A 24503-nucleotide genomic window follows, 5' to 3' on the forward strand; every position below is an offset into this window, starting at 1 on the left:
GTTTCTTTTTAAAGAAAGGTGAAGGGTGGTACGAGAATACGGTTGTTAACCAGGATACTAACAGCGTATTTCATGAAAAGTACATCTTGACGTCCAAAGCCAAGAGAAAATAGACGGATGATCGATTCGTGGAAAGGATATAAATAGTACTTGTACTTAAGTTTGGTTGCGAGATCTTCGAACAGACCATTGACATGTCCATATGAACAAAATGTGCTCGTATAACCTGAATTATTCTGAGGTCTATTGGCTTATATGAACGTCGTACATCTGTTGGCTGGCTTTTGTACGAGACATAATTCATAGAACTCATCAAACCAGGACACAACGACCTTGCAAAGTCCTTCAGATTCAGTTTTAGATAAATCGGTGTCTTGTCTTTGAATAACAAGCATTCTACAATATAGCCGCTTATTTAGTACCTCCATATTTTCCTACGGCGAAACAAACAGGGATGACTTTTCATCAAGAAAGGAGTAACGGATTGAATTTATCATCTATAGATACCAACCACTCTTATTTCCCATCCAATAGTGTTTACATTTCGCAGTTACAAATATGTTTTTTTGTAAAAGATGTCCATGTGTAACAGATATAAACATACAAAAAACGGATTGAAGTGTTGCAGATTGATGGAGATGTTTAACGGTCGCTACCATGATTCCGTAAGGAAATATTCCGTGTGATGTGAAGTTCGATATTTTCGATACTCTTTAACACGACTGGTGGTTTTGTTGTTGTTATAAGACATTAACCGAGAGCGACAGTATTTATGAACTGTCATCCTTTGGCTTAAGTATAACCGATAAATACCAAATAGATTTGACCTGAATAGTGAACAAGGTTGACTTCATTTAGATGGCGGTTCCTGTACTTTTTATTCTGTCGTAAGGCCCATCTAAATTTTGTCATTTACTCCGTTTACATCTCTTAAGCCGTTGTACGATGGTGTAGTTTGTTAATTAAGTTGTTCTCTATACCGAGGCCAGAGTTACATATACTCGGAGTGGGTATTGGTTTTGGGCATGTTGAAACGCAGATTTGTTGATTTGTCACTTTGTGATCTTTTTTAACATAATTATGAACTACCTTGTATGTATTCAGGTGTAAAATGGTCAGCAGATTCAACGGTGAAAATTTCAGAATTATCGAGAACTGGTAAATTTGCAGTTGAAAGGGCAAAATGCAATGATTTCCAAGAAAGCCCTCCGACTATAAGACTATGATTCTGTTTGAAAAAACAATTTTGGCTGTATGTTATCTTCACTTCATAAATGGCATTATTTAAGGCTATCTACATAATACTATTTCGAACTTCTTCGTGTACAAGAAAGAAGGTGCATCGCTTCGGTAAAAAACATCATCATATCTAAGAATTAACTGATTTTTTTTTTACATTTTAATGTTTGAAATTGTATATTGTGCTACAAATAGCATCCAGCGAAGTTTAAATTGGTTCGTGGGCAAAAAGATATTGTTCCGGAAAATAGTATGTAGAATCTACGCGATGCTTTCATGTGTTGCAACTCCGGACATATCTTTCAACAAGAGGTCCCTTGGGTCTTGACGGTTTCCCGAGTTCAAATCCTAACGCGTTTTTCGCTTGGTAGTTCAAATTCCTCAAAAACTAAAAGTGGGCTTCTATAAATAACCGTCACGTGACACAAAGCATTGGATAAGGACAATGTATTTTGTGAGCAAAAAGAAATGATTGAAATGCTAGGTAAAAAGTTTCTGAGAAAACTGGTAGTTTTACTACTTCCAAGTAATGTTGACCTTTGACCTTGTGACCAAGAAACGTCGTAAAAATATCTACGCGTCATGCCAAACCTGAAATATTTCTAAAATGCAAACGTTCCATGGCACAAAAGGTTGACAGTTTTCGTAAGGAATTGGCATATTATGGCTGTTTCAGTGTGTTTGCCTCGCCCATAAATTGCTCCGTCTCTCTGGAGGCATAACGACACATTCACATACCACAACTTTTACAATTTATTCAGAGTTACTCCAAGGACCCCAAGAATCTTTGCAATGGGCCTGTTTCCAGTAATGTTAATTCTCCATAGGAGCCTGCCCCCGTATAATTTCTTATCCAGCTCAACTACTGTTTTTTTCTTTTCCGAAAAATAATTTTACACCTTTCCGACACCCAGATTTCATAATTTCAGTGAAAATGTATTTTTATAAAGTTGTCAATTTCAGCATCAAAGACATAAGTTCGTAAATAAAAGAAGGTTATCTCGAAATTGTAATTCGCAACATAGTATAAATTTCTTTTGATAAATATTTCCAAAACATCGTGTTTATTCATAAAACATAAAAAAAATATTCTCGGATGAAAGTGCACTTGCAGAGACACAATTATGAAGAAAAATGCCATAAATTTGCAATTTTCTCCCGTTATATAGTTTTGGATGCAAATTTCCATCAGAAAATCGGATAGAGCTTTACTTGTTTCATATATGTACCAAAAATCAGCTAATTCCATGTGGTGGAACGTTCTCATATCGCCGCCTCAATGTGGTTGTAAATTGAAAGAAAAGGGGAAATTAGTAACAACCTTGTCTGAAACCCTATTATATACAAACTTTTATATTGAATATCAGAGCGGATATTTTCATGACAGTTTTATGATGTGTAAAAAAATAAATAAAAATAAAGTACTGTTTCCCCGTCTCGATCTTGATTACTTGAGAACCATTACGTGTGGAACGTATCAGATATCTCTGGCTCCTGGTTACATTTAAGTGATGACGGCGACTATGAGGTGTGGCTTTACCAGCACTCCCAAGACCTTCTCCGATGTCAAATACATTCTCGACACAAAAGCCAAACGAAATATAACGTTTGGATACGGTTCACCGTTTCACCCGATGTTGAGGCCCCAAGTATCTTGTACTACCTTGGGTATTACAGGACGCTGGAAAACCCTCGACCATTACAACCACAGGTAAAGAAATTCCGACAAAACTTGAAATAGTTTTCCATGCGGCAACAGAGTGCATATGTCGAAAGTATGTTTGGGGCTCGATATGAAAGATCCCCGTTACCATGTGACTAACCAAACTTATATATAGGTATTATACAATCGCCGGTAGCTATGAACAATCCCGTAAATGCGAAAACCAACCAAAATCATAAGGAACACGTTTTGTTTGTTGTTCTGTCTATTTGTCAGCCAATGTCTTCAACCACGGTTACTTGCGAAGTAGCCATCTTGGATTTTTTTATGAAAAAGTGTTTCTCTCACTTCTTTTTCATATCTGTGTACATATTCTCAACATACCGAGCAAATACTCTCGTTTTTTTTGTTAATTATCTAAAGAAAGTCGAAAATCGGCAATTCAACCATAGGCTAATTCAACCCAACATTTGAAAATGTTCCACCACTTACATTTTGATGATTTTCCCTCTCATCAATAGCATCTTACGTACTATTTAATAGGATAAAAATTGGTTTGCATCCGATGCCCATAAAAGGGTGTATTCTCTAAAAAAAACAGTTTTTGTGTATAAAATGTTATCGAAAATGGCATTTTTGAGATTGTTTCTTCCATAAAACAGCCAAATGGCGCGATGGAAACATGATTTTTTGTCACAATCATGCTATGAATGTATTCTTTACGGTGACTATCATTTGATTAGATTTTCATTAATATTTTACATAACATGCACATTTTATCAATACTTAGACAGCTTCTGAAAGGTACAACTTTGAGGAGCCATAAAAAACAAACCAAGTGACCTAAATCTTTATACTTTATAGATTTGTGACTACAACGGCACGGGCAATGCACCACCAACAGGAAATTTGAATCAGAGAAGGGAAACCGGCCCTTTGATATCCCTTCACGTATTGATGACACTGGCCGCGTTTGGTTAGAATCGGCCCAGTGTTTTTGAGAAGGAGCTTGACATGCAAAACTTGACGGACGACGACGGAGAAAAGGCTACAACAATCAGTCATGTGCCTTTGTGCCTTTGGCTGAGGTGACCTAACAAGTTTTCTAGTGGTCTTGACAGTCAACTGAGACAAACAGTATTCAATACAAAGATTATAAGGATACATCTTAACGTTAGGAGCTTTCAAGTGCCATAAAAAGAAATTGCGAAATTGATGATAGAATTAGAAGACTTAGCGATATGTTGAAACCTCTGGGGTCATCCAAGGTAAATATACGCATACCATCCACCGTCAACCAACATTTATAATTCTAACCAAGTTTGAAATATTTCCGATAAAAATGAAAGAAATTGTGCTCAAAAATTTAATTTTCCTATACAAACTACATTTAACATTATTCCCGCCCCAGGGGGAAATGTGAGGTACTGAATTTTCACAAAACACCTTAAGACCTTTCCATCAATGCAGCACATTCGATTCTACCACATCTGGGTGTAGAATGCGTTTTTGAAACTGGCGTCAATATTACCCCTAGAGACAGGAATCATATAATTCAAAATTTTGATTCCCCTTAGGTCAGAGAAGTTATCACTGAAATTTTTTTTCCCTCCAGAAGTTGAAAATGTTGTAACTTTGTGGATGTACAACGCCCGACAAAATGGGATTGGCAATAGGTCAACATGAGACTTTGTTTCAAGCTACCTAAAAATCTTATTCCCCTAAATTCTTAAAATAGATTTTGTGCAACATAAGATAATTCATAAACAAAACAAAGATGGTGCTTTCTTGTAAACTGCATTTTATTCTAACGACTATATGGGATTAAAAACATTATTAAATATCAAGGTTCTACAACAAAAATATACTGTCCATCCCAAACCATATCTAGACAAATACATTTACAAGGGTTTGAATATCAATGTTAAATATGAAAATTATAATAAATGTTTTAAAATTCATACATACTGTCCAGATAAAAAATATATACACACAATACTTATGTCACTAATGAATGAGGGTGGAAGGGCAGCGACTTGTTCTTCAATAACACTGTAAATAGCCAATTAACTGGAAAGTGCTTTGGATTGATGGAGTAATACTTATTAATCAAAGGTCTTTATAAAATGTATAGAATAGAACTTAAAGGTACCATTTTATTACAGAATGGATCTTCGCTTCATGTACCTTGTTGAAATGCTCAATCAGCATTTGGTCATTGTGTTTAGAGTTAGGAAATGTGGTGTATATCATTATACACATTGTGGTATAAGTAGATACCAAATTAACCTTAAGATAATACTGACAATCAAGTTCATGATATAGACTTACAATTACCACCCCCAAAAAAAGTCCACCTTCAGTTCCAAATAAAGCTCTGATACAACTGTTTTGATATTGTCTGAGAACACCTGTGTAGTGATATTGACAGAACACCTGTGTAGTGATATTGACAGAACACCTGTGTAGTGATATTGACAGAACACCTGTGTAGTGATATTGACAGAACACCTGTGTAGTGATATTGACAGAGAACACCTGTGTAGTGATATTGACAGAGAACACCTGTGTAGTGACATTGTCAGAGAGCACCTGTGTAGTGATGTCAGAGAACACCCATGTAGTGACATTGTCAGAGAACACCTGTGTAATGTTTTTGTCAGAGAACACCTGTGTAGTGATATTGTCAGAGAATACCAGTCTTGTGATATTGTCAGAGAACACATGTGTAATGCTTATTTTTCACAATAGGCACTCCACCACTTACCTCTCAGTGTCTTTTTCTTCTATAATTGGGTTTACTACCTGTATTGCTTCCCCATTACATTTTCAAAACATACAAATCATAATTTATAAATCATAAAAAACCTGATTTCAGACAGTGAGGTACATGTCTTGCAAGCAATTATCACATTTTCATACAACTGCTAGATGGCATGAAAAATTACAAGCTTATAGCCGATTCATCAGCATTTTTAAACATTTCACAATTGAAAATCAATGAAAAAACAATCTATACTTCATTCATCAAACTGTTAAGTTTTTATTTACACAATCACATTTTTCACATTTAGGATTTACATAATACAAATTCACAAAGATTTCATTAGTTACATGTCATACATCTTAAAAATCTAAGAGTTCACAAATATAAATATCATATTTGGACCCTTTTGTATTTTAAGCAGAACTTGAATATTTCAGAGGGGCATTTTCTACTATTCTACATCTACAGTTTACTTCAGCCATTTCATTTAACCTGCTTAACAGGAAATGATCTGTACATGAATCTAAAATGTGAATTTCAATAATGTAACTAACCACTTTCTGGTAAATAACATGCTAAATTCTGAAAAATATGTTTGTTTACACTAAAAAGTAAAGTATGTATATGAATAAATCTCAATTTGAAAAAAAAGAGCACCAACAGTGATGGTAAAAAACACTAAAGCTGGAGACAGAACACAAAAATACTCATGTACCTGGTATTTACTTTAACCACATCAGCAACACCACAATCTTTTACATCACTCAGCATACAGATGAATATGCACTGACCATTGTAGCTGTTCACAAAATATCATTCTTTTGCAGGTTTGATGGTTTTTTGTTAATAAACTTTTGTCCTCTCTATAAATTTCATATCCATAAAAGTGAAACAATAAACCATTCTGGCAAGCTCTACATCCTTCTTTCAGTGACAATGTTTCCTACACTGTCACATAATGTAAACTAGCTTTACCCTTGCAGAAATTAATGTAGATCACCAGAACGGGAAACATCAACAGATTAACCTTTACTATTATATGACAGTATTGACAGCACTATAGAAAGATATCTAACAAAGGCAATCAAAATGACGACTGACACCATCTCTTGCAGGAAGTAAATGACCCTCCCTGTTTTTCATGAAGCAGTGGCATCGTTCTTTAAATTGGCAGAAATCATACATTTTCCACAATATGACATTTACATGTACTTATTTCCTAAGGTTCATACTTTTAATGTTTCGTTTGTGACATTATGTTTAGGTGAAGGTGGAGAGAATCATTACAATTGAAGACGTATCATGTATTAGAACTGAAGTTTACCCAAATCTACACTCATGGTAAGATGGACTCTTGTAAAGAATTTTCATTTAATTATTTCTCCATACATGCATACAATTTTTATGCGAGTGAGCATTTTCAGGAGAACAATATAAAAAGATTTTGATATGTGACATTTCTGACCTATACTCATTATACTACAGGATACATATAATCTGACTGAAACAGTCCATTTGATTTAGTCTATCCCATTTGTTCTAGCTAGAAAGCAACATTATGTATATGGGATTAATCTCCTTTTTTATAAACAGTTGGCCATTACTTAATCTGTCTGGAATGTGACAATCAAGTTAAAAACAAATCTGATCAAACAAAAAGTTTATTTTATCGCTTTTTTAGAGTGAGGTTCACAAGTACACTAACCTATACAGTGAGGTTCACATGTACACTAACCTATACAGTGAGGTTCACATGTACACTAACCTATACAGTGATGTTCACATGTACACTATCCTATACAGTGAGGTTCACATGTACACTAACCTATACAGTGAGGTTCACATGTACACTAACCTAAACAGTGAGGTTCACATGTACACTAACCTATACAGTGAGGTTCACATGTACACTAACCTATACAGTGATGTTCACATGTACACTAACCTAAACAGTGAGGTTCACATGTACACTAACCTAAACAGTGAGGTTCACATGTACACTAACCTATACAGTGAGGTTCACATGTACACTAACCTATACAGTGAGGTTCACATGTACACTAACCTATACAGTGAGGTTCACATGTACACTAACCTATACAGTGAGGTTCACATGAACTCTATCCTATACAGTGAGGTTCACATGTACACTAACCTAAACAGTGAGGTTCACATGTACACTAACCTATACAGTGAGGTTCACATGTACACTAACCTATACAGTGAGGTTCACATGTACACTATCCTATACAGTGAGGTTCACATGTACACTAACCTATACAGTGAGGTTCACATGTACACTATCCTATACAGTGAGGTTCACATGTACACCAGCCTTAATAGTGAGGTCCAAATGCATACTAGCTAGACTAAAACGTGAGATTGACATGTACACGTTCAAGACATATGTTTGAGATCCTTGAGTTAATGGCACATAAAATGATGTAAACAAGACAAGTGTCTAGACTAGTATTTCAACTATGAGTGACTTGATGAATAAAAAAATATATTTGTATATTAGATGTCTTCTTTGTGCTATCTAGTACAAAAAAGAAATACCACAGTTTGAAAGAAGTTTTATCTATCGCAATAAAAATGTTTGCAGATTCAGCTGAACATCGGCAACAATCTTGTTACCTCCCTTTCTAACAGTACCTACAATGATCAAACATTGCACGTAGGCTAGTTACTAACTAATGACCATAAACAGTCATCAGACATCATTTCTTTTGGTCAACACTGCTGAGAAAAAAATTTCAATACAATTTGCGATCATCCTTGTTGTTAGTCACATTTTCTTTTTTTCAAAAGGGAAAACAAGGTTGATCAATGTTTGAAAAAGATGTACACTGAATTTGATCATTAACTAAGCTGAGCTACGAGACCAAGAAAATGATCCATCCACCTTGTATCTAGAGATAGATAGTACCCAGAAATTGAAACAACAGTAACAAATATAACATAAAAAATTTAGTTTGATCTATCTGCCAGCTTCATAACCAGGAAAGAAATTCTGTAATATTGTCCGCAGTGTTTTGTTAACTTTGAGTTCATCCTCATCCTGCTTCAGGTCAGTTCGACACATAGGACAGCTGTACACCTCAGCTTTGAATGATCTGAGTAAACATGGCTGAAACAAAATATAAATTACTAATAAGACAACAATGCAGACAAAACCCTAATGTTTAATTCATATTTTGTAATTCAGAAGAAATTTGCAGGTGAGGACAATTGAGTTTGTTGTGACAATTAAAGACTAACACTAACAAAACAATGATCTTCTCTTTCAGAAATCAGTCCCAATGTACCTAAATAACAATTTGGCTTTTTTAAAGAAAAAAAAAAAAGAAAAATTCAACAAGAGGCTCATGGGCCTTAACGATCATCAAACTACAAAAACTTCCGGTAGGGAGAAGGGTTATTTTTTTTCTACTTTGAATGAAACCTTACTAAGAAGCTGTTTTCCATGATGCAAAAGGTAGTTTTGGTTAAGTGTTGGTAACTGTAACAAGTGTTACATATGTTTTGCCAGTAAAGTGTGAAATAGATATTGCTTAGGAAAACCATGATTGTGCAATCATGTTACAAACTGGCCACCCTGGCTGCTGTAGCGAAGTTTTGACGAGGTCGAAAAATAACAACACTTTGTCTTTGTTGGCTATCTTTCTTTAACATTCCCACTATTTTTTCTTTAGGTAAATGGCACCATTGGAACTGGAGAAGAAGTTCAAAATATATTTTTCAAGATTGTGGCCATGGCAGCCATCTTGGATTTCAGACATGCCTGAAAAATAACAACACTTGGTCAGGATCATCTCAGGATCATTTCATGCAAGTTTGTGCTCAATCCAAGTGGTGGAACTTGAGAAATTTGAAATGTCAAAAGTTTACACACTGCGGATGATGACAGACAAAGCATGATGACTATAGGTCATCAGATAACCTAAAAATCAAACTTGCCAAAGACATGCTTCAGTTTTAGAGATAAAGGACACCAGATTGCTTCCTGCTGTATCAACACGTTACACATTAAACTTACCTTACAGATATTATGGTTGCAGACAGTTGTGACAGGTTTGAACACAACCTCCTGACAACAGATACAATTGAAAAGCTCCTCTACTTTCCCTAGAAACTTCTGCAAAAGAATTGATGTAAAGTCACGAAGCGTGTATTTCCTATCCAATTGTGTATAGGTAAGGTCATATATTGAAGTTTCTGTAACAATACAGCAATATTATTTCATACATTATTCTATCAAACAGAAACGCATCCCAAAAATGACAAAAGGCTGTTATGCTGATATCAAATCCTGTTATCTCAAATCTGATAGCCTCACTTACTGAATGCCTGTCTACAAAAATCATGAAACTAAATATGGCCAACAGCTAGACAGTGTTTTTCCAGTTACCAATATATTTCCACAGCAAATATTGTCTTCACACTGAAATAACTTTTCCAGAGAATAGCTCATTTCACTCTATACACATAATAGATTGTGTTGCAGTTCTTCGGAGTTTTGTCTTCATACCAAGAATGATAGTGAACATGTTAAACCTAAACCTGACCTTTAAATTTAAATGCTTCCATGTCACTTACCTGTCCCCCCTCCTTGGTAAGTAACATAGCATCCTCCCACAGCTTTTTGTTAATTTCATCCTGTTTGATGAGCTGTAGCTGTGCCGAGTCTATTTTGTATTTGGCCACCTTCTGTTTCTTCTCTGGAGTGCCACCTGGTGAGGAATCTGGACAAAAGATGAATAATTTTTTCAATGTTTCAGTGGGTTATGGGCAAAGCAATGCTGTCAGATTATGTGTAAAGACATTCCTAGACAAATTCCAAGTCATTATCTGTGATAATTCAAATCAATACATTAAAATTTGAATTGTTTGCGTCCTTGTTTCTGGCATGTACACCTAAATACATGTCAGTTTTGAAAAGAAACTGAAAAATGTGTATCTGCAAAGAAACTCTAATGGATAGTTCAATGGTGCCAATAATTTGATATTCCAGACAAAAATATCTTTTTTCATTTGAAGGATGTGAAGTTTAACATTGCCAATAGGATACTTTGAAAGCATCTAGCAGGAGACATTTAAACCAATGTATTGTTGAGTTTTAAGACTACAGAATAATCAGCTGATCAAGTCATCTTTCTGTTGTATCAGTCTATGATAAATACATCAGAACAGTTTGGATTCCAAATGAAAGGTATAATAGATTTAGTGATCATTAATATTTTAAGTTGAATGCAATGTCCTGTTTTGTGAAGATTATTTCCTATTAATATATTACCTAGTTGTTGTTGTCTGGTCTAGAAAGTGTTAAGTGTTAATCCTTTCCTGATTGAATAAATCTTTTAAATATTTGGATATATTATTTGGGATATTCCCTCATTTCAATATTAATATGTATGTACCCAAGTAAGTTTGTTTCCTCACTTAGTATGGAGTACATACCAGAGTCACTTCTCTTCCTCTTGCCTTTTCTCTTCTTCCCAGAAGAGGATCCTGATGTTTCCTCTTCCTCCTCTTTCTTCGCCATGGCCTCCAGATACCCAGCAGGATACTTTAGAAACATGCAGGTATACAATCACTTTTCACATTCAGATACAGTTTTAGATCACCAACTTTATGAATAACAGTTGGAGGAAATACCAATGTTATTTTAAGCAAGAGGTGCAATGGGCCTGCATCACTGACTTGGTAATTGATGTTTTTTTGGTTTTTTTTTTTTTTAAATATATGTCATTGCTTTCCAAAGCAAATCTATCAAATTTATCCATTTACCTGTCAGATAAATCTATCAATTTTATCCATTTACCTGTCATATAAATCTATCAATTTTATCCATTTACCTGTAAGATATCATGATTATAGGATTTTCAGCTGAGCAGAGGAAGTCATATGAAAAATTTAACAAATATGACTTGAATATGAATCAAGATATTATTTTCATTAACTTCATCAGGCCTCATCCCAGGAACCTACCATGATTAACCAAAAAGCTGCCCAGTCAATGAGCCGCCATGGAGAAGTAATTCTAGGTGAGTGGTTATTTGAGTAAAAGAAAAAAAAAAGTAAAAATTTTGTACTTGAATATGGGGCAAGGTTATTTCTTTGTGTAAATTTCCTCAGCATTCATCCTAGCAATCTTCCATGCAAATATCATGATTCTTAGCCCTGAGAAATGCGTGAATAGATTTGCACAATACCAAACTTAGTGTATATAATCTTACCTGCATTTCCAAGCCTAGTTCTTCAATACGCTTCTTGCCAGCTTTTGTCCAGGGAGCTGGAGTTGGGTCATCTCTCTTTAAGAGGTACCTCCAGACAAGGAAACCAGATTTCCCTTTCTCTGGCCAGTATTTGGTTATCTAGGCAAACCAAAAGTCAGAATCAATAACATTTTTACCTTTGTATTGCAGATTTGTACAGTGTCAAATCTTAAACAGGTCATTCAGTTTCTAAATGTCTCATTTTAAATTGGTAATATTACTTAAAATTTCTCTTTTTGTTTCAATAAATATTTTTTTCCCTTAAATCTCTTAAATTTCGAATTAATTCCATTTCATCATTGACGGAAATGGTGCTTGTTTAGATTTCTTTTGAATTCACATTTAAAATTTTTTCTAAGTTAGCATTTCTGAGAATGTCAGGTTTGATGACATAGTCTCTGTTGTACATCAGATATTAATCATGTAATGCAGGGGTAATATTTTCAGTTTTGGTGTAATTTCAGTCCGATATTGACACTTTGTTAAAGGGATTTTGAGATTTAGTCCTAGAACTTCAGACCAAATATCTCTGGTCATCATATGCATGATTTAATTAACAGGAGACCTCTGAGGGATTTTGGCATCACTATTTATTTATTTCTTAAAAGTTGGATCTTTTCTCTTCAGTTCTCCTCTTCCTATGTTTTTTGTTTTAAATTACAAATTCCTTGACAAATAGCAACAGTAACCTATAACTGCCAAATCCATGATGGTCACCTGTTGGCCATTTTGTTTTTTCTGATTAGACCCAGAATCAGAAAGGCACAACTAGGAAACAAAAGGAACCTGCATATGAAATTTGACAAAGATCTATCCAGTATTTTTTTTACAAAACCAACTCTCAATTGTCAAAATAAAAAAATGGCTGCCTGTCACGTCTGGTTTTATATCAGTCCAAAAATCAAGGGGTGCAATTTAACTAGGGACAAATGAGAAACTACATATCAAATTAGAGAAATGTCTATCAGGTATCTCTCAGTTAACATCACAGTGATATTGAGACCTGTTTACTGATGGAGGGAAGAGAAACCAGGATGTAGGGTGATTCTAATATCCCACCCTCTCTGATAATCATTGCCAATAAAAGCGAGTGTTGTATCAAATCTATATTTATAAAGCCAGTCAAATATCCAATTTTTAGGGCAAAGGTTTCGCTGACTAATGATTGGTCGTTGTACAGAAACAATCATCAAAATGACATGACATCACATTCCCAACACTAATCAAAACATCTATACTGTACTCAACAAAAAAGCCTGAAACACTCATTGATACTACAAACACTAGTCAAACACTGATAATTCCCACAAATGCCAGTAAAATACCAATTAATCCTACACATGCCATTCAAACACTGATGATCCCTTTGCATGCCAAACACCCAGAATTCCAAAGCACGCCAGTCAAACACCAATGAATCTCAACCATGCCAGTCAAATATCAATGATTCCAACACATCACAGTCAAACACCAATGATTCCCACACATCACAGTCAAATACCAATGATTCCCACACATCACAGTCAAACATCAATGATTCCCACACATCACAGTCAAACACCAATGATTTCCACACATGCTAGTCAAACACTGATGATCCCCAAACACACCAGTCCCACACTCACACACCAGTCAAATATTTATGAAAGCAGCACACATCATTAAAATACTAATGTATAAATTACCGATAATACATACCTTGTAAATACCATCATAGCGGTTGCCTTCCTCTGGGGCATACTTGGAGTGTTTCCTTCCCTTACAGTTGCGTACGACACGCACTGGCTTCCCTTTCTTCCATTCTTCAGAACAAGCACCCTTCTTGTTGTCTATGGTGGCATTGCAGTTCTTAGCAAGAGCTCTGTAATAACAGTAGAAACAGAAACCTTAAGTTGACCCCAGATGACAGCTATTATTGATAACTGTTTGATAAGTTAGATATTGCTATCTGTTGTTAATTACCTGTTATGTTAAAGTTGATGATATAAAAAAACTAGCATACTTAGTGTTGCAAAACAAGTCCCCTATAAGCTCCCACAAGCTATTATACTGTAGGGATTCATAAAGTTGTGACTAATTTTAACGAAACCATGCAATAAAATAAGTATGACAATCAATACTAATGTTTAATGTATTATGGTCATCTATACTTTTGTGAAGTTTCATTACCGTAAATGTGGAAATTTACACGTTGGGGAAATTTACATGAAATATGTGGAAGTCATTTGTGTATGAGTTTTAGACATATTACTGATATCAAAGTATACATTAGATATGTGAAGGTACATTGAAAGAGAAAATAACCCAATGTGGAAATAAACATGATGTCAGTATACATAACAACGGACCAAGGTGAACATAGAGAAAATTTGAAAATGATCCATTAAACACTTTTCTAGAAAAAGAGACAAGGATGGACGATGGACACAGGGCAATTTGAACAGCCCACTATCCGATAATGGTGGACAAAAAAATAATGGATGGCCCCCACCCTATGATGCGTAAAAACTTGATCCTAGATTGGTACATATTTCAATCAGCAGTCAAGAAGTAGAAAGTCTGCATGTCTTGATATTTAGGTCACAAAACAAAAGTAGAGTACTTAAAATCGGTTCTTACGTGACATTTTCAATATTCTTGGCAGTAAGTCTTAGTAAAGGCAAAAGATGAAAATGAACAGGTCAAAATATCTTCACAGGGCGTGTATCTTTGCTTTGCTGACAGCAATTCCAATGATAGAAAATGGTTGGAAATATTTACACCAATGAATGAAACTATATAAAAATGAATGGCTTCGATGGTGATGAAGACAGGAAGTATCTGGCAAGACAATGAGTACATGATGTGATGTACTAGCTCTCACAGGTAGACCACAAACTGTGAATCATTTGACAAAATTTGAGGCAAGATATCTCTTTAAACTGACCAATAATTACATTGATTATCTTTATCATGGCCCAAGCATATCATGATGAATTGAAAGAATGGCTGAAGAAACAACAGCTAAAAATGGTGTCTAGATGATAGCCTGTTTCAGACATAATTATCACGATATGGCTGGTCCAAACAATATTTTAAACCAAATTTAAAAGATAACATGCATGAATAATTTTTCTTTTGTCAATTTCTTTTTTGCAAGGGACTGTTGACCTGTAACTGGATGATCATCCCTCCCCTTTGGTTGGTGTCATAATTGCAAGCATTCCTAGAAGACATCTAAAAGTGGGGACAGAGCTGATATGCAAGTTGGGGCTTATCTAATGGAAGACAAAATAATACACAATGCTGACAACTCATTTTAACATGAAAGATCAGTACAGACAACACTATCAAAACACCCACTTATTCATGCGTGTCAGAACCTGGTCACATGACTGTTCTGCTGTACGCTTATTTCCAGAAAGGTCGCGACCTCCACTTCCTGTGTAAGTAAACTGTTCTCCATCATCCTACAACATAAAAATCAACTTATTACAACATACAAAAGAATTTTTTTTGTATTTTGCCATAAATTTTTATTCTATGAAAGTGTTGTTATAAGGCTCCTTTTTTTGAAAATTTCTATCTCTTTTCCTTCTTTCTAAAATAACTTTTTCTTTGCGCTTAACAGAATATTTTTATCTTGTAAACTGTTTAACAATAGGCAATAAAACTCAAAGCTGCAGAACACTTAAGAACAAGATGTAAATGGGGTAATGCCTCCACTTTAAGACTAAACACATATGGCAGACTTTATTATGATATATTTTGTCCCAATGACACATGTATCTATTATGGTCTAAATGTTGTATTTCATCAAGCAACCTGCTTCTTTAGGATCTTCATTCCTGCCATTTTTGTTATACATATTAGACATGGGTGTACAATTCTGTGAAGAGACAGTAAGTGAAAATGTCATTTTGATTTTAGGATCTATGGGTCTAAATTACAAATCAAGCAAATCCTGATGATTTTGTAATTGAAACAAGATCATTTGTGGTTAGAGCTAAGCCTTTGATAGGTGTGACCTAACATTATTAATCAAAATAAGTTGGCTTTCTAAATGGAATAATTTAATATTTTAGTTACATGCAGATATGTATATTTGACAAATATTCAAACATTGCCTTTCTCAGTATTTTTTGTTGGCTTCACACTTGAAACATTGAAAATTTATAAATTAAAACTTCAACTCTATCACAGGTTTTCCTATGAGATTTAATTGTTGCCTAAAGTGCTTCCTACTGGAAATTGAGATGGAGGAACGAATTACATGTATCTAGAAAGTAAAAAAATCAGAAGCTTCTTTGTTGAAATGGTTGTATTCAGGTTTTAACATTATATTTTGTTCTTTATGATTTAACAGTTGAAGTATATTTCAGTTTGCTTATATAAAAAAAACACTTTGACCTGATTGGGTCATGGTAATTAGCTGTCTGAATATGCAACTTGATTATGTATTATGTACCACTTCAATGAAATTCATGTATCCTTGTAGTATACATGTATGTTAATTAATTTCTTTCATGTTAATTATCAACTTATTGTACAGAAACTAGACAAACAGTACCATATGCATATGTTTCATGCTTTATTGAACAACACAGATTTTATCAATTCTATTAAAGAAACCATGAATTTCAGAGATTTAGTGTTAATTAAAAAATTTTCCAAAGGTGGGGCTACCCATACTGAAAAAAGTGCACCAAAGTATACTTTAATGTTGCTTTTAGTACATACATTAGTGTACTTTTTCTGAAAAGTACAAGAAGTATACCTTTTTTGTACTTTTCAAATCAAGTCATCATAACTGGTATTTTTTGTACTAAATTTGGACTATTTTGTGCTTTTTGAGACTTTCAAAAGTACTTGTTAAGACATATTTATGTTCTTTTTGTGTGGTTTCTGAAATTACCTGTAAAATACTATAAAAGTATTTACAAGTACAAATTAAGTACACTCATTTTGGTCTGTGCTTTTTCAATACTTTGTATGATTTTTGTACTTTTATGATACTATTTCTGTACTATTTATGTACTTGATCTGTGGTATTATCAAATATACCAAAAGTATACTGTTATTAGCCTTTTTTGTACAAATGAACTTTTTTGGCCTCAATTTGGGATGTTGAATTTTCAGTTCAAAATTCAGCCGAAAAAAGTCTATTTTTGTACTTTTTTCTGTACTATTTTTATACTTTATTTCAGTATTAGTTTTGATCAGGGCTAGTGAGAAAAAGTGTTCAGGTTATCAAATCATTTAAAGAATACAACAATTCATAGTCACAGAACACCTAAATGGCTGATAATTATTAACAATAAGGTGAGGAAATTGTACCTTGTCATCTTCATAGCCTCCAGAAAGTACAATAGAAAATGCTCCAACATCTTCACGTCCATGGATACCAGCCACATGTGGTCTGTGTACTCCAGCCTCGCTAACCTATTAAGACATGTAACACAGTATTCTTATCTCCAATGATTAAATAAAAGCTTCAAAGCTATCTGGAATACAATACCTAATACAAGTTTCTGTCCTTTTGGGCAGTGTGGTTAGTGTAGTGGATATGTGTAGTGATATAAATAACATTTAGTACAAGTTTCTGTCCTTTAGGACAGTGTGGTTAGTGTAGTGATATAAATAACATTTAGTACAAGTTTCTGTCCTTTAGGGCAGTGTGGTTAGTGTAGTGATATAGATAACATTTAGTACAAGTTTCTGTCCTTTAGGGCAGTGTGGTTAGTGTAGTGAAGTGTAGTGGATATAGATAATAAGAATTATGGAAATCCAATTCAATACAAGTGATTTCAAAATTAGTTTATTCTTAGAAATATCAAAGTTTTTTCCCCCCAACTTATCTTGGGGTACAACTTTTAAACAAATTTTAATCTTTATTTTAACTCTAAAACTTTGTCTGAATAAATGAATACTTACCTGAACCCTGAACTTCCACAGGGTGCCAACCTCTACACCAGGAATGGACCCAAAATGATTTGCTGGAACAACTGTGCACACATTCTGTCGGCCCACACAAGCCATTCCCTGAAATAGTGAGATTTCCTACCTTTAATTCTGCACTAAAGATAGTCCCTTCCATGAACATATTCTTGTTCATAAAAATATAACATAGGCTTCAAAATCAATCTAATCTTATTCTTAACACATATGCATTATGGTCCTAATGGTACTACTTGCAGAAGTTTTAATTTGGTCCTAATGGTACTACTTGCAGAAGATTTAATTTGGTCCTAATGGTACTACTTGCAGAAGATTTAATTTAACTATATTCACAGTCTAATGCATCATTAAATAGCTGTCAACTCTCAACAACAAGGACAAACCTAAAAATTGGCTTCAAGAAATTAAAGAACTACAAAGTGTCCAAGGTAGTTGATAACACAAAAAAAGTTATTACTATCCAACCTTACCCTGCCCCAATCTTGTCTTGTATAGATATTAATACAGAACCTTACCCTGCCCCAATCTCGTCTTGTATAGATATTAATACAGAACCTTACCCTGCCCCAGTCTCGTCTTGTATAGATATTAATACAGAACCTTACCCTGCCCCATTCTCGTCTTGTATAGATATTAATACAGAACCTTACCCTGCCCTAATCTTGCCTTGTATAGATATTAATACAGAACCTTACCCTGCCCTAATCTTGCCTTGTATAGATATTAATACAGAACCTTACCCTGCCCTAATCTTGTCTTGTATAGATATTAATACTGAACCTTACCCTGCCCCAGTCTCGTGTTGTATAGATATTAATACAGAACCTTACCCTGCCCTAATCTTGTCTTGTATAGATATTAATACAGAACCTTACCCTGCCCCAGTCTCGTGTTGTATAGATATTAATACAGAACCTTACCCTCCCCCAGTCTCGACTCGTGGAGTTTGTTGATGATGCCATCCTGGCTTTCTTTTTGCTTTCTTTTAACTTCTCACCAGCTTTTACAATTGCATCACTGTCTGTTTTACAATCTGGACAATACCTGTAAAAGTATCTGTGTGTAAATAAATTCATCAATGTGTACTGAAACATGTTTTCCATCATGTATACAGGATACCAGATATTTGGTTTTCAAACTTTTTGATTTTTTGTAATATGTGTTTGAAAAATTTCGGCGTATATCAGATACATCTAATGAACTCCAACCAACCTTCTGGAGATTATATTACACATACATGTACAACTCATTGATCTTAAATCACTCTTTCATTATTCCGAATTGAAGCCAAACTTGTTGCTACAAAAACTTATCACCACTTGTGAGGTAATTTGCCCTCTAGACACATCTAAATTCTGTCTTATCAAAAGGTATACTTTTCTGAGGAATATTTAAGATTAGTATACTGCAAATTCATGCGGAGAGAGATTTTTGGCTAGTCACTTTCATGGTATGGGTTTAAGAAAATGTATACTGCTACAAAGAGTGAAACAGTATATCAGTGTTACAAAGACTACAAGGTGAAGTAAAAGCACTTTAACGTAATCTTTCTGCTACATCATAGAAATTGCTCTTCATTTTGTTTTGAAGTAATTTTCACATGTGCAGATGCACAGAAGTCAATGAAAGACCAGATAGTATCCTATTAGATAACATGATATCAAATAGAAAATTGTAAAAATTTGGTTTTAATAATGAACACATCAGATGAAGTATCATTTCATGTGCGATTAAACATTTTCAAGGCTCCCTAAAAAAATTGCAGTGTTAAGGGTAATATCATAATGAATTCAAAATTTGATCAAAATTAAAATACACATGAACATGCTGTTTTCCCAATTTGGAGCTGCCTCCTCCTTGTCATTGGACTGTATAAAAACCTACCACTCATCGTCCTCAGGAATACTGTCGAGCGGAGGGTTCATACACTGGAGATGGTAGGCCTGGTCACACTCATCACAGAGGATCTGTTTGTCAGGGTCGTTCTTACCACCACACACACAACAAGCACAGTGCTTACATTTCCTACGAGGGTTGTCCATGCAATGACTACAATCTGGCTTGTTCTGACCTGCAGATAAAACAATGAAAATAATCAAATGCCTCTCATCATGTGAGGAAAAGTTGTGCAATGACAAGCACCGTAAAGGTTGGGTCTTATGTTTTATATACATTTATTTGGTTGCTACTCAACAGTAAACAATTGATAAAGTTCACCATAAAAGTTTGTAAAATTGCTTTCTGGCAGATGATTTCCCATGGTAACATACGCTAACTTACGTTTCACAGGTGATTGTGACGGATCTTTAGTAACATCTTCCACATTAAGTTGTGTACCAGCTTTTTCAATTTCAAATATTTCATTCAAAAATAGAATGTTGCAGTCATCAAGAGGCATGAGGTCAGGGCTGGATAGAAAAAAATTAATCATAACTGCAAGCTTCTGAACTATAATCAACACCTGTGGCTTTCTCATTGCAATTTCTTTTATTAATTTGATGCAAAATATAAATATTCTTGAGCAACTTTTCACTGTAGATCCAAATTTTGATGTTCATATCAAAAGAAGGATTATTTCTTTCAGTTCATTTTGTAAGCTCCTCAGCTACAATAAATATCTTTTTGCTCCATGTAGATGTTTTTATGCAAAATAATACAAGAAGTAACTTTGTAGATATAAAATTTGTTATTTTATCAGGAAAAAATGCTTTTCAATTAAAAATTGTATTTAACAGCTTGTACTGTAAGAATAGCAATATAAATGACTCAGTCCACAAGAAACAGTAATATTTTTTTCACTCTTCTGGTCTTTGCTATTTTCAAACAATATGTACTCTTGCATCCTTTTCTTACCCTATGAAAACTGTTGCTAAAATTTTCTTGATTGTTCTGGTGTCCTGTTTCTTGGTGATAATAGCGTCGTACCAGAACCCACGCTGGTCTGGATCATCAACATTGTAATTTATCATAACTTTTTGTCCTTCTTTAACTTCTGAAAGTTTTAAAATTGTCTTCGCACGTGGACGGATTCTTCCACATGTAAGCTCCTCTGCATCTGTATCTTCATATCTAAAATTGTGATAAGGTAACATAATAACAGTAAGGAAAATTCATTTACCAATAAAACAGTCTACAATGACCTTTTATACAAATACAAAGTGAACTTTACATTTCCAAACAAAATGATTATTGTATATCTGCAAGCCTAGTTTTCTTCAATACCTTTTTGATTACTATTCCTTATAAGTGGATTTAAAATAGTCTTATCACACAAGGAAATACAATTCTAGGACTAATTCAGGTTGAACTATACAAGTATCTTTATATTTGTATAATTTTACAGTGTTGTGTTAAGTAAAATAATACAAAATAAACACATTAAGTTAATTCATTAGCAAGCATATTTGTGTGACAGGTAAGGAAGACTTGTTAAACGAATGCTTAAGTAAATTTTAAACTCATTAATTTGAATCTTTAGCAAAAGACTTTGTTAGTTTGCTGGTAGATCACTCCGCAGCCAGGATCATTTAAAAGGAGCTCCCTGTAGCTACTGGTGGCTTTGTCATTGAGCATATGGTAAGTCAAATGCACATACTCAAGAGTAATCAAAATGTTTCACCAAAAGACACACCCAAAGCTAAGATACAAAGTTATAGTAATACTTCTGTGTACAGTCTCTATTAAACATACTATCACTTTTAAATAATAGTTATGAACAAGTTATGAATTTCTCATCACAACTGAGAAGCTTCCTCAGTATGATCTATTCAGCAATGGTTTACTTACTTACCCTTCAAAAACAACATGATAAACAAAACCATCATTTAAATTGTCTATTTCCTCAAAGTTTTTGTCTGTTTTTATTTTGTCTGTTTTTTCGCTGTTGTCATCCACCTCCATAGAATTGTCACCAGTGTCATGACTGCCTGTTTGTTCACTAGAATCTCTAAGTTTTTCACTCAAAAGGTTATTGTTGTGTTCAGTTCCAATCACTGTATTGTCATTATTGTTAGGTTCAGCTACTTTCTCCACTTTTTTCCCAGTGTCTACCACAATTTTCACAATTTTTGCCTCAAACCATGCTCCTACTGAAGTATCTCTTGCATCAATTATGTCTCCAACCTGAAAATGACACCAAGTAACAATTCTTAATTATAAGATGGACCTTTTGTAGTACAAATATCAGCAGTGTGTTAACAATATCCATAACTACTGGAAAATGTATATATATATATATTTAGACTTTCTGAAAGTAAGTGTTTTAAAAGATGTAAGCAGTCTAAAGACTTTGAAAATTAAACTTTCTGTTTCATGGATATCTCTCACAAAAGTTTTCTACCACATTTTTCAACACAGCAAACAAAATAATGTGTTAAAGATGAAATTAAACAATGTAATATAATCCATCATTTGATTACAATCGACAAAGTCCTTAGAACATACCTTATATGTAGATTGTAAATCTTCTACAATTTCTTTACTCTCCACTTCTTCATTTGATGTCGAAGCAACCCCAGCATCTGGCGTCAAGGGCTATAATTACCATGAAAAACTGATAGTTACTAATGGAATAACATACATGTTTATACTTTGAGAATTCAGATATTTTCCTATATTTCTATTTCTGTATGAAGTTAATTAAAGGGTTTATGATCAGATCTTGGTGCCTTCGAATGCAACAGCTATGTTATGTTCTGCGAAAATTGGATCAATAAAGAAGAAAAACCTGTTAGCCATTTCACTTTTGTGATCAGTCCCACATTGTACAATTCATAACATGGAAACATGGGAAACCTACATGAGAATGATCCATCAAGTACTACTCAAGAAATGGCAATAACAAGGATGCTGGCCAATTTGAACAGCTCACATACGAAGGTGGGCTAATAACATCATGTGGGTCATCAAAGAATGAAATGACACTTGCCTAAGCTAAAATGAAATTTTTACATACTTAATAATACTTATTAATTGTTGCTATAAGTAATTTTTCTAAGTACCCTTTTATTTTCCTTGTCTGAGGCAGAACTCTCCTCTCCACCACTGTTGTAGCCATTGATTTGAGATGTGACTTTTTCGGATGGTGCATCTTGTCTAACCAAGATCTGTATCAGGTCATTCAGGCCAACATTGTAGTCAAACAGTGAATGTCCATCTGTCAACTGGGAAAAAATGTTCACAACCTGGTTAATTGCCACAGAATTATACTGAAATTACAACTTGCAATTATACGTCCTGAAGAAGCCTCTGTGACAGAGGCGAAACTAGTCGACAATAAAGTCAACACTCTCTTAATCAGTAATGTGCGAGTATGTTGTGATTAATAGCCTCTTCATATATACTTCTTAGTCTTTGTTTAATTTACCTCCACAACTTTAGAGTATCCATACTCACAGTGAAGTCCCCACCAAACACCCACTTACTTATACCTGATGTTGGCTGCTTCATTTTGAAACTAGCCATAATATTATAAAAATCAGAGATAAATGAAACAAAAAACAAGCAGTTATCAATGAAAGTAGCCGTCAGTTAATCAAGGTGATTATATAATTATCTTTTCAATGCCTCAACTAGGGACTGGACCATGTATACTTGTGCTTAAATGATCAAGTAGAAAGAAATTCTCTCAAGCCAAGTGATATTATGCCTTGCATTTTATCTACAAGGGTTTACTGTTATGTCCATTCAATCTCTTCTTCAGTTTGAACCAGATATGATGACTTGTACTTCACTTCCAGCTAAAGAGAAGCGCTTTATGATAATACTCAACTTTCTACTGTTCAGTCACAGGCAATTAACTTGTAGAAGAAAAAATTGGGTATATAACAGATTATATATAAATACTTTCTTTTCCATCAGCAAACAAAGTGCTATACATTAGACCTGTTGTTTTAACAGTTTAATTAATATATACGGTGCTTGCGATTAAATTGCCTATAATCCTCCTGCTGAAAAAGAAATGTATTGATTGCCATTAGCAAACACTAGTGCTCTGATCACTTGATTTTTTGCATTCTTCGGACTATTGACAAGTTCCCAAGGAATTCAAATTGGTGTCTTTTTTAATGTCAGCCCTATATTATGTAACATTATAGTAATAACCAGGGACGTATATATACGTCCCTGTAATAACTAATAACTTTATGGACAGTAATGAGTTTGCGTAATGGCCAATGGCCTTCCAACCCTCTAATTAAATTTTCCAATGGAATTTGCCACGTGTATTGTATTTGATTCAATGTGAAGTATCTCATTTGTTGAATAAACAAGTCAATTTATTTACTGTAGCTGCTAGTATTTTTGACAACATACCTAACATTTGATGCGTGATGTAATTAGCACTTAACATTCATTATGCAATGTGATAACGAAAACGACAATCCTGTCTTTGACTAAGTCATTATGAACTGTTTCCTGATAGCCTAGTAGGTATAAATAGTGAACAAATCACCTGTTTCCCTCTGTAAAATAAGCGTTGTCTATCAGTTGGGGCATTGAACTTTGCAACAAGTCGCTCTCGCAAATCTTCAATTTTCGTCAACTTCGACAAGTTGTCAACTTGCATCGAAATCTTCCCATCGAAACTTCTGACTTGAATCCACATTGCTCAGATTCGGAG

The 24503-nt window shown here is 34.3% G+C and overlaps 1 protein-coding gene across 1 annotated transcript; it reads right to left on the reverse strand.

Annotated features, from left to right (window-relative positions):
- Window positions 1-7785: 7785 nt before the first annotated feature.
- Window positions 7786-24488, reverse strand: LOC132553459 (E3 ubiquitin-protein ligase UHRF1-like). The gene is made up of 17 exons (XM_060217706.1): window positions 24336-24488; window positions 22885-23046; window positions 22328-22417; window positions 21675-22006; window positions 20738-20953; window positions 20165-20292; window positions 19769-19955; window positions 18805-18928; window positions 17861-17968; window positions 17264-17368; window positions 15290-15396; window positions 13646-13808; window positions 11909-12046; window positions 11130-11238; window positions 10269-10414; window positions 9709-9807; window positions 7786-8799 (listed from the first exon to the last, which is right to left on the reverse strand). The coding sequence occupies exons 1-17, from the start codon at window positions 24486-24488 to the stop codon at window positions 8650-8652; spliced, it is 2517 nt and encodes an 838-aa protein (XP_060073689.1). The 3' UTR covers window positions 7786-8649.
- Window positions 24489-24503: the final 15 nt, after the last annotated feature.

The sequence above is a fragment of the Ylistrum balloti genome, unplaced genomic scaffold, assembly GCF_031769215.1.
Source record: "Ylistrum balloti isolate Yb309-2 unplaced genomic scaffold, AGI_CSIRO_Ybal_v1 Utg370330, whole genome shotgun sequence".
NCBI lineage: Eukaryota > Metazoa > Mollusca > Bivalvia > Pectinida > Pectinidae > Ylistrum > Ylistrum balloti.